Genomic DNA, 14,308 nt, shown 5'->3' on the forward strand with positions numbered 1-14,308 from the left:
AGCCATGAAATGTAATGTCATAATACTCAGTGGTGGAAAGTAAGCAGTGTTCTTAATTAAAAATTTGAGGTTTTACTTTGACTTTACCTGAGTATGTCCATTTTACAATGCTTATACTCCGCTACATCTCAGAGGCAAATATTACTACGTGTTAGACTTAACACTCAACAATCATTCGAAAACTCCAGTTAAAACCATATTTGTGTGTGTGTGTGTGTGTGTGTGTGTGTGTGTGTGTGTGTGTGTGTGTGTGTGTATGTATATATATATATATATATATATATATATATATATATATATATATATATATATATATATATATAAATGTAATGTGTAGTCAAATGTAAATCAACTTTAATTGAATGAATTGTCTATATTTTCTTACGATATTTGTCCAGTAGCAGAAAATAAAACTGAACTGAAGTTTGTAGATTTAGATTGTTATTACCAAACATACGTTTCACTTGCAATCCTCCAAAAATCTCAAACTTAGTTTAAGTGAATGAAGAAAGTGTTCCATATATGGAATATCTTGTGACAGTGTGTGTGTGTGGTTACAATAGGCTTCCAGTGGAAAAGGCTTTCACATCAGTTTGAGCTGATAAGGAACTGTACTGCTCTCTCACTGCCAGTCGGGTCATGTGACAGTCTCACACACACACACACACACACACACACACACACACACACACGTACGTTTGAATTACTATACTTGTGAGGACATCAACATTTTAGGACAGCTATTTCATGAATGCCTTTCTTATTTTGGGCATTTCACCGTAAGCCTAAAGCCGCAAAATAGCAGATCTACAAGCTAAAAAAATACCTCAAAGTTGTACTTAAGTACAGTACTTGAGTACATGTACTTAGTTACTTTACACCACTGGTCAGCATGCAAAGCGTGATTCTGCCCTGGACCTCATAACCCTGAGGCTGACCTCAGAACCTGTGGTGGGAATGTAACTAAGCACATTTACTCAAGTACTATAATCGAGTAGAAATTGAGAGGGACTTTTACTTTACTTGAGTATTTAAACATTCCCATTCTTTATACAGACGCTCGACATCTTCAGAGGCAAATCATAAAATTGCTGAATGTTGGTTCAATTTGGTGGTTATTATTGTGACTTAAGACAGCCTCTTGTTACAGTTTAATGGTCTGAATAGTGTCATTAATAGCGGATCACAATATTCTGAATTACAGTGCAGTACATTTATGGACAATGAACTGAAGCATTGGAGCAAACTTTATTGGGAATATCAGCTTTTACCATAGATGGATAAACAATAATGTTTTCCCCCCAAGAAAATAACCAGGCTCAGGTGAGATAGTTAAGTCAAAATGATGTTACCTGACTTCACTGCCCACAGCAACCCAATATTCAATTATAATAATGTTATCAATTGAGAGAGGGAAATGCAAAAACATAGGAAAATCTAGTTGGGTGGGAAAGGGTGTGGTGGGTCTAGTTACGCTATAGGCAACTCCCCATAATACTGTAGTCACATGGGGAGATGCGTCATAATTAGGACAATGAAGACTCAAAACTATGTTTTCTGGCTCCGTACAAAACTTAATTCCAAACAATATTTTGATCCACTCAAGTCAAAAAGCGACAATATATGTACAGTCAATAAACAGGGAATATACAGTATAATGAGGAAAATACAGTCTGTTGATAGTGAAACAAAGACATGTGAAATTAACCACTTAAACCCCAGCATCCGTATTGTGGGGAAAGCTTTCACTGAAAATAGTTGATCGACAAGATCATAACGTGACGGACCGCGATCGGCTATTTTCAGTGAAAGCTTTCCCCACAATAATAGATAACAGAAAATACACTAGTACATAGCCCTGAGGGACTCCGCTCAACCATATGGTTGAGCAGAGTCCCTTAAGGGGGTTAAACTAAGCAGGCCACTGTCACACTACAGTAGCGTACATCCAATGGTGCCAGGGACGTCAGGTCTCATGAATCCAAGAATATTTATTTCCACTACAAATACCACACATATTCATAAATTCATCCAGTTGTGAACATTGTAATAACGTTCGCCTTCGCCAATGCCATCATCACTCTCAAACTCATCATAAGAATCATAAGAACTACCATCAGCATCACCACCAGCATCACTATCAACCTCCTCCTTTTCGTCATCTTCATCATCATCATCAGCTGCAGATGGGAAGTCATCCCTCAGCCTGAAAGACACGCAGTGGAGATTGTAGCAAGCATTGTGGCACGGTCCCACGGTTTCCCACGAGTCTGTCTCTTCACAGTAGCGCACAATGTTCTTGAGAAACCTGCACGAAGAGAGACCAATTATAGCCATGAGAGAAATATTTGCTGTGGACAAGTCCCAATTATTACATAATCGCAGTTATTTGAGATACTCGTAATTATTTTGCATTATCGCCATAATCGTCACCATGTTGAAAAATCTTCATACATTTTCAAACATAATTTTTTAAAGTATAAAATGATTGTCATTTCTATGTACTGTATATTTAAGTTATTTGTCATATCCATCCTGTGCAAGTGTTCAATGTCAAAAAGAAAATTCAGTTGTTAATCGCAGTTATTTGTATGACAATTAATCATCAAATGGCATGATGATGTTGACAGACCTCCAGCAGTGTCTTACTTGTGGTATCCTTGCCTCCCTCCTAGCACGCAGATCTTTCCATCCACCACCACCACGCCAGGGTCACTGCGTGGCTCTTCCATAGGGGCACACGCGCTCCACTGGTCGGTCTTGGGGTGGTAGCACTCCATCGTGTTTTCTGTCTCGCCCTTGATATTTGTACCACCTATTTGATCGACAAGAAGGAACATAGGATAGAGACTGTCAGTGGGCTCTATTAGGTTTATCAAACTACAGTGAAGTTGAAGTGAGTCCATTATGGAACTAAGAGCAGTGGTCGAAAGTAACTAAACACATTTACCCAAGTACTGTGCTTAAAGTACAATGTTGAGGTGCTTTTATATAATAATAATATTTCTTAAATGTTTAAATAGGCTACTTTTTATTTCTACTCCACTACATCTCTGGGGCAAATGTTTTACTTTACTCCAACCCAATTAGTTACTTTGCAGAATTAGATTCATACAAAACAAACACTAACTGATAAATTGTGTAATATTGTAGGTTAATAGTCATTTATATTTACCATTAATGTGAGTATTCTTATGTTTAGTACTGCAAGAATATGCTTATGCCAATATTTTTGGACTTTTACTCAAATAAAAGTTTGTAACAGCGTATTTCTACAATCTGGTATTGCTACTTTTACTCAAGTAAAAGCGCTGAGTACTTCTTCCACCACAGACTAAGAACAGGTATGATACCTATAAGGTAGATCTTTCCATTCAGAGTGCAGACAGCTGGGTTATCACGGGGAATCTGCATAGGTGTGACTTCTGTCCATACAGATGTTTCAGGGTTGTACTTGGCCACCTGGGCTGGATTTGGGTTACGAGAACTTGGAAGGCCACCTAGGGCCCGGGAGGAAGGAAGGAAGGAAGGGCGCGCGCGCGCACGCGCACACACACACACACACACACACACACACACACACACACACACACACACACACACACACACACACACACACACACACACACACACACACACACACACACACACACACACGTCAATAGGAGAAGGATAACACATAATACCAAAGGCTTTGGACATTTTCAGTTAACTCTTTGACTGCCAGAAATAAAACATTGTTTGCTAAACCACTGCAAGCGATTTTCGAGTGTTTTCACTAACCTCATAACCTCAAAAATCATAGAATATTTATCAGTACGATCGATCCCCCGATCCCTTTAAAAGACGTATCCGAGTCTCGTAGAATCGGGGAGAAAAAAGTGCGCCATCGCGATCATCCTTTCCATAGTTATTAGCAGTTGAATGTAGAGAAAAGGCAATTTTTCCAAATCCATGAACGTTTTCACTGCCAGACTTATTTCTAGTTGCGTGCATCCACTGCCAGCGATTTTCTTACCTTTTGTAGTCACAGAATATTTATCTTTAGTATGATCGATCCCCTGATTGGTAATCACAAGGGCTTTCACTGTGCTTCCGCGAAAAGAAAAGAAAAATTCAATCCGACTTGCGGCTCACTTGCTACAGGCCGTTGAAAATAGCATGTCTTGCCAAAAATGCAGGGGAAAAAAAGTTACTCAAGACACATTCATTTCCCCATAGACGCTAACCAGGAAGTAGATGGAGCATTACATCTTGTGGTCACATGATCTCCTAGATCTCTCTGTGTCTGAGCCTGAAATGGTGGCTCATAGGTTGCGGAACAGCGCCATCTAGTGGAAACACCCAAAGTCATCAATCATAGTCGTCCTTCGCAGTGAATGAGTTAATGAGAGCCCGGTGGACCAGCTCATGATCAAAATATATTTCTGAATGACTGAGACCTTTGTAGAGTAATTTCTTCTGGAAAATAAAAGAACACATATCACACATTGTTTTCTGCTGTGTTGCTTTTCGATGTGTGTTTAAGTTTTTTGAGCGATCTAAAGAGCTCAAAGTATGCAATACTGCAGAGCCAGAAACCAGTGTTGCCATGTCCTCTTATTATAAGCGAATTTGGCCTTATTTTTCTGTGAAGTGGCTTGTAAATATTGGTAGTTGCGGGTTGCAGTTTTTTGGGCTTTTTTTCTGAAGTGTAGTTGATTATTTGGGCTTGCGTAACAATTTAAAACGTATTCTAACCAGTGGTTCTCAATCATCTTTATGTCATGGTATTTGTATTTGTCCCTAACCCCCATTTGAAGATGTTTTGTGCCAGGGAGCCCCGTACCAGATTTGTAAAAAAAGTATTCTTTTTTGAAAATAGCAGATCTACAAGCTCACAACGCATTACATTGCGACGCGTTGTGAGCTTGTAGATCGTCTATTTTCAATGTATACAGTATAAAGGTTTAAAGTGCTCATAAGGTCTTCAACAGGGGTCTGCGAAATTGTTGATTGATTAGACAATTAAAAAAAATATATAAAAAATATATATGTTTTTCTTGTTTTTTTATTTTTACAAAAAAATCCATTTGTCTTCAAATATTTTAAAAATATTTTCCACAATTATGTTTAAAATAAATCATGATTCTGTCCATTTTGAATAGCATGCATACATGATTATTGTGCAATTGACAGATTGTTGTTGTTCTCAGTTAATAAGGTATGTTTATAAATGGCAGTACGTCCACCCTACTCACTGTACCTTGAGCATGTGTAAAATAAAAGCATGAATATATTAATCTGTCTATTGTTTTTAATAGCTTAGGATTGAATGCACAATAACATGGCATGTTTATACATATGAAACTACTTTATACATAATTATACAATATATGTTGTCGCAGAAATAGTGTTTGCTCACAAGCTGGTCCAGCCGGCTGCCATAGACTTCAATGTATTTCACTAAACATCCGGTTCCGATGTGAACAAATTGTGGCAGAGGTTCTGCTCTGGCATCCAGGGAGTGTGCGTGCACAGTTTCACTTCGATTGGGCCAACAATGCCAGAAATTAACTTTTCACAGATGGACGGACGGACGGGGTGCAAAACATAGTCTCGGCCACGTCTTCGGCCTGGTGGAGAAAATAACCACTTAAGCCCTATATACGTAGTCGTACAGCAAATAGCATGGGGGTGTATCAAAAGCAGAGGCATGGAATCCCCCCCCCCCCAGCAAATTGAACCCTGATTACTCTTCAGCAGACTGAAACGGTTGACGTGCACACCTGTTCCATACCAATAAAATAGAGCAGTCCATCTAGTGCGACCACAGAAGGCTGTTTGGAATCACAATAGGCTGCCACCCCGACACACTTGATGAGCTGCCAGGTGTTGGTGCTGGGGTTGTAGCGATCCATGGAGTTCTTCCCCCGGCCACCCACTGCATACACATAGCCGTCCAGCATCACCAGACCTATGTGTAAAAATAAATAAACCTGATCATTACAACTGATGACCATGGCCATGTGCAATATGCAGCCTCTCCTTGGGTAAACCAAGGCAAGGGAACTCTTTTAGAGGTTATTCAAAAACAAAGTCATATTAAATTCTACTTGAATTGAACTGCTGCAGTTCAAACCACGCATCAGAATGGGGGAAAGGGTGTTTAAAATTACTTTGAACGTGGCATGGTTGGTGATGCCAAATGGGCTGGTCTGAGTATTTCAGAAACTGCTGATCTACTGACATGTTCACGTGTAGCACTGCCACATAATGTCTATTTATTTTAAAATGTCATTTAAAAGTGAATGACCCAAAGTAGTCCTTAAAACCATCCTTATGTGTAAGGTCCTATTCTCTTTGAAATTGATAAATCGGTTTTGGTTTTGTTTATGTTTTGGGGGGCTTAGAAGTCAATGTCAATGTCAATAGATTGATTGAGTGAGTGACGGGCCGTGACGCGTCCGCGGATAAAGGACACGGAAGTTGCCGGCCCACAGGGGGTAACAACATTCGGTGGAATATAGCCAAAGCCACCAATACTCACGCTTAAAGGAGTGCGCCCGGCCGGGACCGACATCTACTCCGGTGAGACTGTTTAGTTTCTTTTCGTATCCAGCGAGGCGTATCGTCTGTTTGTCCGTTGGAGAGACAGTGGACTTTACGTTTGGATTAACTTTTTACTTTACGTTTGTGAGCATCAGGGAGACGCAAGGATGGTACGGACGGTGTATTACTGCGTGCGTGCGTGCGACACGGACGTTGCGTTTGGACATCACATGGATTTATGGTTAGAACCTCCATGAACTGCGTGGATCTAACATTTAACAACTGTCATTATTACATGTTATTCAGTCAGATAAATAGCATCTTCTAAGCTTTATTCTGTGGTTGTGTCTGTTTATTGTGAAAGTCATTAATTACATGCTACTTTTATGAAACATAATCTATTTTATCTTAAGGTCTTCCTTAAAGTTGTACAATGCAGATTCACAAATAACGATTTTTAGCAACCTCTGCTGGTCACTACCGTCACTGCATACAATTTCCGTAGTCCTCGATTACCCAGAATTCCATTTGTTTTCACCGGAAGCCGGAAGCGTTTCAAAAAGCGTTCTTTTAATTGTTTTATACTATCTGCGGATCGTTTCTCTTAGCCAGTGGAGCATTAGTTACCTGAGCTGTGCTTTCTTTTTCTGTTCTTTTTCGATCTTCCAATCCTACATACTCTTAAAATCAGCGTGAGGTTCCTTTTTGTTATTAGCGCGGTAGTTCCTGGCCAAACAGGAAACCGTTGCGGTAGTTCCTGGCCAAACAGGAAAACAGTGCATTTCCGCCTCCGTTTTCCGGCCAGATGACGTCATTTTCCCGGGAAAGTCCCCCCCGACACCATTCAATACAAAATATATAAATAAAAGGCTTCCGGGGGTGAAATTCATGGAGTGGGTGTTGTGAAACTTTTGCCACTCACAAAAGATATACAATTTAACTTTAGTTTTTGTTTTAAAGTTACCTAGTATTACTTTAAGATAAAATAGATTATCATTAACGACCCGTGATTGTTAAGTAATTGTTGATAGCAATATCTGATCGTTACACGCGCACAACAAAAATTCATTGAGTTGCAAATGTGATTAGGTTGATTAGAAATTTGCATTCAGGAGCAGAACCCGACTAACTTTTGTTGAATTGAAAAGGTTACACACAGTATATGACTTTTGCCGATCTTACTGAAGCGAGTGCGTGTTTCATTCATGGGAGCCGTCTTCAACCATGAGTTACGGGTAACGTCATAGCGCCAAATCTCCCAACTGTGTGCTGCAAGAGATGAAACCCCTCCGGCCAAATACACAGTAGAGCCTATAGTGGGAGAAGGGCAGAATTAAGACGAGTTATGCATTGATGATGCATAGACAACTTGAATGCTTAGATCTATGTTATTGTGATGGTTCACTTGTCACTGTTGAACAAGCCCTGACCTGTGAACCTGACAATAGGGTGAATTTCTTTTGCACCTCCAAGGGAAAGACCACTTGGTAGAGGTTTGGGTTGTGTAGTTACCTTTATGATGTAACTCCAAAGGTGGACAAGAAATGAAAAATAATTGCGCCATTGATTACAAATTGATAATTAAAAATATGCTCCTCATTGACTTACATTGTACGGTGAAACAGCGCTCAAAGTCACTCTTTTAGCACGTAAATGAACACAATCAAAGCTGATTCAGACAATATAGAACATTACCAAACCCAGTAGTTAGTTTTTTTTAATAAAAATGTCAACTTCCTGTTCATTTTACTATTTGGAGATCCGGATCAACGGATCCAGTCCTGGTTTTCTTCTTAATAAAAATTGCTAAATCAACACGATGTTAATGTCTAATCTCATGTACACAGTACACGCCTGCTGCCACTATGGACCTACCGAAGTGTCACCACCTCGCATGTCTAAAATGTACATACATTACTGTACCTGCTGGTTTATGCTATGTAATGTGCATATATTTGGAGATATCTTTGATTTTCTTCTTTCAGAAAACAACAAAATCGATGGAGGTCGCACAAAAAAAAGTCTCACTTCTTTACACCTATAAACCTGTGATGTGACAATAAAGTTCATTCTGATCAAGCGAAGACAGGTCCAGTGTACTGTGACATAAGCTGTCAGGTGGGCTATATTCTGCCTAAATTGTAAATTAACTTGCATCCAAATGAATTTGCAGTGCAAAATTGCTACAGATCAATTCAGAGGCAAAACAGTAGGATCCATTACAGGCAATGGTGGGCAATAACTAAGTACATTTACTTGAGTACTGTACTTGAGTACATTTGTAAACATTTTAATCTAATTTATTTAGCTCATTACTTACACTCTGCTACACTTCAAATAGAAATATTGTACTTTTGACTCGACTACATTTCTAGGAAGGGACTCTTGGGACTCCAAATTACAAAAATACATACATTTTAAATTTAATGAAAATAGCCAATCTAGAATCCCAATTCATCTCAGTGAGCTTTTGATCTGCTATTTTCACTATATAAAACAACTTTAATATATAAATAACCAATTAATGTCAAATTTAAAAAAAATATATACTTTCAAACTATTTTTTAAATAGTGGAAATAGCTGATCTACAAGCTCTCAAAGCGTCGCATAGATCTGCCATTTCCACTATTTTTGGAAACTGTATGAACATGTTTCAACATGGAAACGATTATGATGATTATGCAAAAAAGCTAAATTGTGGTTATCTCAAATAATTGCTATTAGGCGATTATGTAATAATTGTAACAGGCTGTCTCCTCACCTGACATCACCACAGAATTAATCTGGGACGTGTGCACGTACAAGGGCAGAAGTCCCTGAGTCTTCCACTGGTTGGTGAGGAGATCAAAGCTCTTCATCTTGTTAACGTAGTTATTACGACAACATCGTCCTCCCATCGTCACGATCACTTCAACAAGCGGGGGAGAGGGAACGGGTGGGTTAGACAAAGCAGATTTAAGAGTTCAAGGAGAAACCAAATCAGGGTTCTTACACACATTTACCAATACATTTTCTAAACTTTTCCAAAAGAATTTTATCCCATTCCCAGGCCTGTAGCAATCATACGGTGCAATGATGAGGCTCTTACTCCTGTGTGCTATCAATGCACCCAGACAGACTCCAGCGAGGGTGTCATGTGACAAAAAGAACAGATCTACAAGCAAACAGCGTGTCATGGTGCAACGTGTTGTTGTAGATCTATCTAAATTCCAGGAATTTCATGACTGTGGGAACCCTGAACCAAATGTATTTAAACACTTGAACCCCCCAGCATCCATATTCTGAGGGGAACATCAGCCAAAAATAGCAGATCTGATCTACAAGCTTCTCATCTTTTTAACCACCAAGATTGTCAACTATTTTCAAAATAGCCAGAGCTTGTAGATCTACAAGCTCACTAAACGTCACATCGCAACATGTTATGAGTTTGTAGATTTGATATTTTTGTGTATTAGCAGCAAGACAAAGGGCTGAAGTGGTTATTAATAAAGGGAATAGAACATAAACACAGCACCAGGCTGAGTCGTCAGGTGAAATGTTCTGGTAGCCCAAATTGGCAGTCACTGAATGAATGCAGCAAAAACATACATTTTGACTTACAAAAGCACAAAAATCTAAATCAAAGCTTGAATTGTAAAATCAAAATAATGAAATCACGATGCAATATATTTTTTAGCAAACTAAACCCATATTTTTATAGCAAGGTATGTTTCTGTACAGACAGAAAAAAACGTGATGCATTTTTTTCATTTTGCACCAGCATCATTTGCAACATGCATGCAGTGATGGGAGAAGAACTCAAATTTCAAAAGGTCCCATTTCAAAAGTTTTCAAATGACAATTTCAAAATAGCAGATCCACAACGCGTTGCTTTGCGACACGTTTTGAGCTTGTAGATATGCTATTTTCATATTGCCAAAGTATATAGGTCTGAAGTGGTTTTGTAATAATGAACAGGTAACTAGTAACTAAAGAGTTCAAAGAATTGTAGTTGAGTAAAAAGTACAATATTTGCCTCTGAGATGTAGTAGAAATAAAAGTATTGGATGTTGGAAAAACTCAAGTAAAGTAAAAAACATGTCAAAATTGTACTCAAGTACCGTACTTAGTTACTTTCCACCACTATATGTATGCATGTGTGAGGCAGGGTACCTGTGGTCCTGCCAGGGCGTGTCGTACCGCAGGGCTTGGCCTGGTTCTTTCCCCGGTTCTTTCCCCGTTTTTTCCCCCGGTTCTTCCTCCGGGTCTTGGCTCGGTTCTTGGCCTCAGAGATGAACGTCTGGCAGCCCTCGTATTCCTTCAGCACTTCCAGGGACTCATTCACAGTGTAGAGGTAGGACGGGCTGATGAGAGGCAGACGGATCTGTTCTAGCACCTTACAGAGCACATAGAACCCTAGTTATTTACTAGTCCAACTGGATATTATTGGGTGAACAACATAGTACCAGCAAGTACCATATATACAGGTAGATCATGTCAAGCATGTTTTGGACAGCGTGCTCTGCTGTTCTGGCAACTAGTAATAATAAATAATACATTCGATTTAAAACGTCTCCAAATCTGATCTCCCATCGTTGTCTCTAATAGACAGCACTCAGTTTGGTCTACAGGGGCCTTTATAAGAGATAACTGACCTTTTCAAAGCTCTGTCTACGGGTAGGATCCTTGTCTAACCATAACATGGCAGCCTCAAACGCCATGTCCTCCTTGGGCACGTTGAGATGGTCACTGGCGAGAATCTTTGTCAGTCTTTCCATCGAGAGAGAGAGGAACTCTTCCTAGGGATAGAAATAAAATACAGTAGATTAGCTCACCGTTTCAGTTCTCAAGATTCAAAAACAGCTTGAGAGATTGCCTATTTTGTCTATTCATCGGACGAGAAGTATAGGGCTTAAGTGGTTAATATGTTTGAAAAACACAAGAGTATGTCTGTGCACGTGTGTGCGTGTGGGGCATTAGCTGATAGTTTAACTTCCCTCACTTCATACTCCTCTGAAGTGCTCATTGGTGATAGATGGTTTGTTCAGTGAAATGGACTTGTGACTGTAGCTTATTAATATTATATTAACTATAATATTATATAATCACTGACCAATGACTGAAAGTTTCAACCCAGGTCTGGGTGGTTAAAAGGTTGAGCAATGGCAATAAAACAAAGTTATAGGAGATAGAGCCAACAACAGACAAACAGACAAACAAACTTAAGATCGCTCAATCACTGACATGCTGGTAGACGACACTGAAGTGTTCTAAGACGTAATCCATGCTGTGTTTCGCCAACATTTTAAAGGAGTGCGTGTCAGCGAAGCAGTAAATCCCCACACAGTTGTTTGTGTCCATGTGACGATCCATGTAGTCACAGCAGGCCTCTCGAACAGCCGTGATGTCCCACAAGTTTGATGCTGTCAGCAGGGCCTAGACCAAATTAACAAAAATGTGTATTAAGCACCGAGGTTATGTGGGACAAAAACGGAGACAATGAATCATTAAAGGTTTAATGATGATAATTACCTGCACATTTGCCCCGGAGATGGACACCTTTGATGTGTAGGCGTAGCTCACCAACAAACCAATGGTCTGAGGTTCCACTCCGCTGATGGTCACCCTTTCCTGTGTGGTTTCCTTCATGCCAGATGTAAACATGGCCTGTGCAGAATGAAAGGTGAATGGTTGGCTTGGAGTGTTCATAGTTATACCTTTAAAGGACCCCCAGTTTGATATCCATTAGGCCATGAACCAACAATTTGATACTTTCGTCTTTAATGAATCTCTGGGACCCCAATATAAACGATAAAATATTGTGTTATTTTAACTCAGAGACTGTGCAAATGGAACCAAATGGACCAGTAATGGGACCATTTGGTTCCATTTATACAGTCTCTGAGTCACAGACCTGCAGCTCATCAAGGACACCTGTGGGGTCTCCGAACCCAACATTGAGAACCACTTATTTCTTATTTATATTGTGTCAACAATTAAATGATCTTCTGTTCACATGAAAGCCAAAGGCAGAATTTAATGTCATTCCCTTAACAACAGCAGCAGGTCAATAAATGTTGTGTGTATTTACCTCAAAGTAAGGGCTGAAGGAGGCCAGTACGTAACGATGGCAGGGGAACTCCTGTCCCTCACAGCACAGGATCAAGTCACACAAGGCACTGTTGAGGCGCAGCCTGTTCATGCCCTCTAACACCTTTTTGGCATGGCTGGGTTCCTCAAACATCTCAGCATCCAGTGAGGGTAGTAGAGGTGCACTGGTGCCATCCTCCTGAAGTGCAACGGCAACATACAGAGGGAGATTTATATGATCAGACAAATATACCGTACATGTTGCTGATTTTGTGATGGTGGCTTTGAAACTGTGCTTGTGAAATGTCATATTTTCCCTTGTGTATTAGTCCATCAATAGTCTCGTGTGTAGCCAGACAACTATACTACAATCTCTGAATGCTATATAGAGTCTGGAACTACACCTCCCGAAATCCGAGAGAGGCACTTCACATTTGAAAATTGTGGGGGGCAACATTCTGGCCACGCGAGACTAGTCCCTCAATGACAGTTTAAGGTAAGTTCACAGATTTTGCACCCAAATCCTGTTTTAATGAAGTCAAGGACATAATATATTGTATTTTTTTTATACGTTTTCACAGAGGTGAATGTTAGTACTTCCTGGACTTCAATGGACTACAGTATGGCACCAAAGATCACAAGGGGTGGCACAAGGCCAATAACTTGCCTTTTCATCCACTTTCAACATGGCATCTCTATTTTGGGCATGTCATTATATTGTCAAAAATTGTAAAAAAAAAAAAAAAAAACTGTAGTGGATTCAACGTTTTTTCAAGAATTTTCAAAAAAAGTTTTAAAATAGTGAAACAAACTCACATGGTCAGTGTCCAGTCTGATTATCTTGGCAGCCTGTGGTGACTCACTCCTGCACGCAGCAGCCAGGATGTTGTCAGCCATGGCTGAGGTGGGCTGAGGTGTGGTGGAGTGGGCAAGTCTGCAGAGACAACACACAACATTACTGTTACATCTGGTTACACCACTGTTTCCCAAACAGTGGGTCGGGACCCATCTTTGGGTCACGGAGATATTTTTATGGGTCACGAGGAAATATCTCCTTTTTTTCCCCGTTTTAAGAAGTAGTGAAAATGGCATTTGGATTTTGGGGACTTAAAAACCAAACAACAGGATTGAGATCACTTATATATAATTATTATTATTATTTATTATATAATTATCTCAGGAAACATTGTGCCAATAAAAATATATAAGTTTGATTCATGAAATAATATATTTAACACCCAAGATACAAATCTCTTCCACACGGATATTGATTAAAAATGTTGAACTCTTGGTCTGTTGAATACAGTGATGTAATTAAATGCAGTCTGAGATTAGAGAAATGAGGTTGTACTGTGGTCAGATGTGATTACTGATTAAGGTATGAAGTTACTCTCGTCACGTTTAAAATGCAAAGAAACAGCTTCTTGACTTGTTAGCTCATGTTATTATGTGATATACTGAAACTTTATTTTATCAGTGGAGATTTGTTCTGCTTATCAAGTATTTTTCAGTAATGTCCTACTAAGGCCTGTCGACAGGGGGGATTAAGGATACAGTTGTACCCCCCAGGGAGGGTCCCCGTGGATGGTTTGGTGCGCAACCTTTCCAACGATCGTGTGGGGTGCAATAGGTGCATGCTCACGTGTTAATTTACTTGATATAACTAAATCTCCCAACGGGGATATAATTAACCGGGTGCTGTACTGG

The 14,308-nt window shown here is 39.7% G+C and overlaps 1 protein-coding gene across 1 annotated transcript in view; it reads right to left on the minus strand.

The window, feature by feature from the left end:
- Window positions 1-1,229: 1,229 nt before the first annotated feature.
- LOC308089395 (kelch-like protein 24) overlaps window positions 1,230-14,308 on the minus strand; it is a 14,499-nt gene continuing 1,420 nt past the window's right edge. Inside the window, exons 3-14 of the mRNA XM_080434088.1 lie at window positions 13,418-13,535; window positions 12,603-12,800; window positions 12,044-12,178; window positions 11,756-11,947; window positions 11,167-11,310; window positions 10,685-10,907; window positions 9,294-9,440; window positions 7,714-7,842; window positions 5,780-5,956; window positions 3,354-3,500; window positions 2,650-2,815; window positions 1,230-2,308 (exon numbers count right to left, since the gene is read on the minus strand). Of these exons, the coding sequence (XP_080290214.1) occupies window positions 2,020-2,308; window positions 2,650-2,815; window positions 3,354-3,500; window positions 5,780-5,956; window positions 7,714-7,842; window positions 9,294-9,440; window positions 10,685-10,907; window positions 11,167-11,310; window positions 11,756-11,947; window positions 12,044-12,178; window positions 12,603-12,800; window positions 13,418-13,498 (2,028 nt within the window). The 5' untranslated portion in view covers window positions 13,499-13,535 and the 3' untranslated portion in view covers window positions 1,230-2,019. The remainder of the gene's footprint in view (window positions 2,309-2,649; window positions 2,816-3,353; window positions 3,501-5,779; window positions 5,957-7,713; window positions 7,843-9,293; window positions 9,441-10,684; window positions 10,908-11,166; window positions 11,311-11,755; window positions 11,948-12,043; window positions 12,179-12,602; window positions 12,801-13,417; window positions 13,536-14,308) is intronic.

This window comes from Gymnoscopelus braueri (assembly GCF_963280865.1).
Source record: "Gymnoscopelus braueri genome assembly, chromosome: 7".
Taxonomy (NCBI): domain Eukaryota; kingdom Metazoa; phylum Chordata; class Actinopteri; order Myctophiformes; family Myctophidae; genus Gymnoscopelus; species Gymnoscopelus braueri.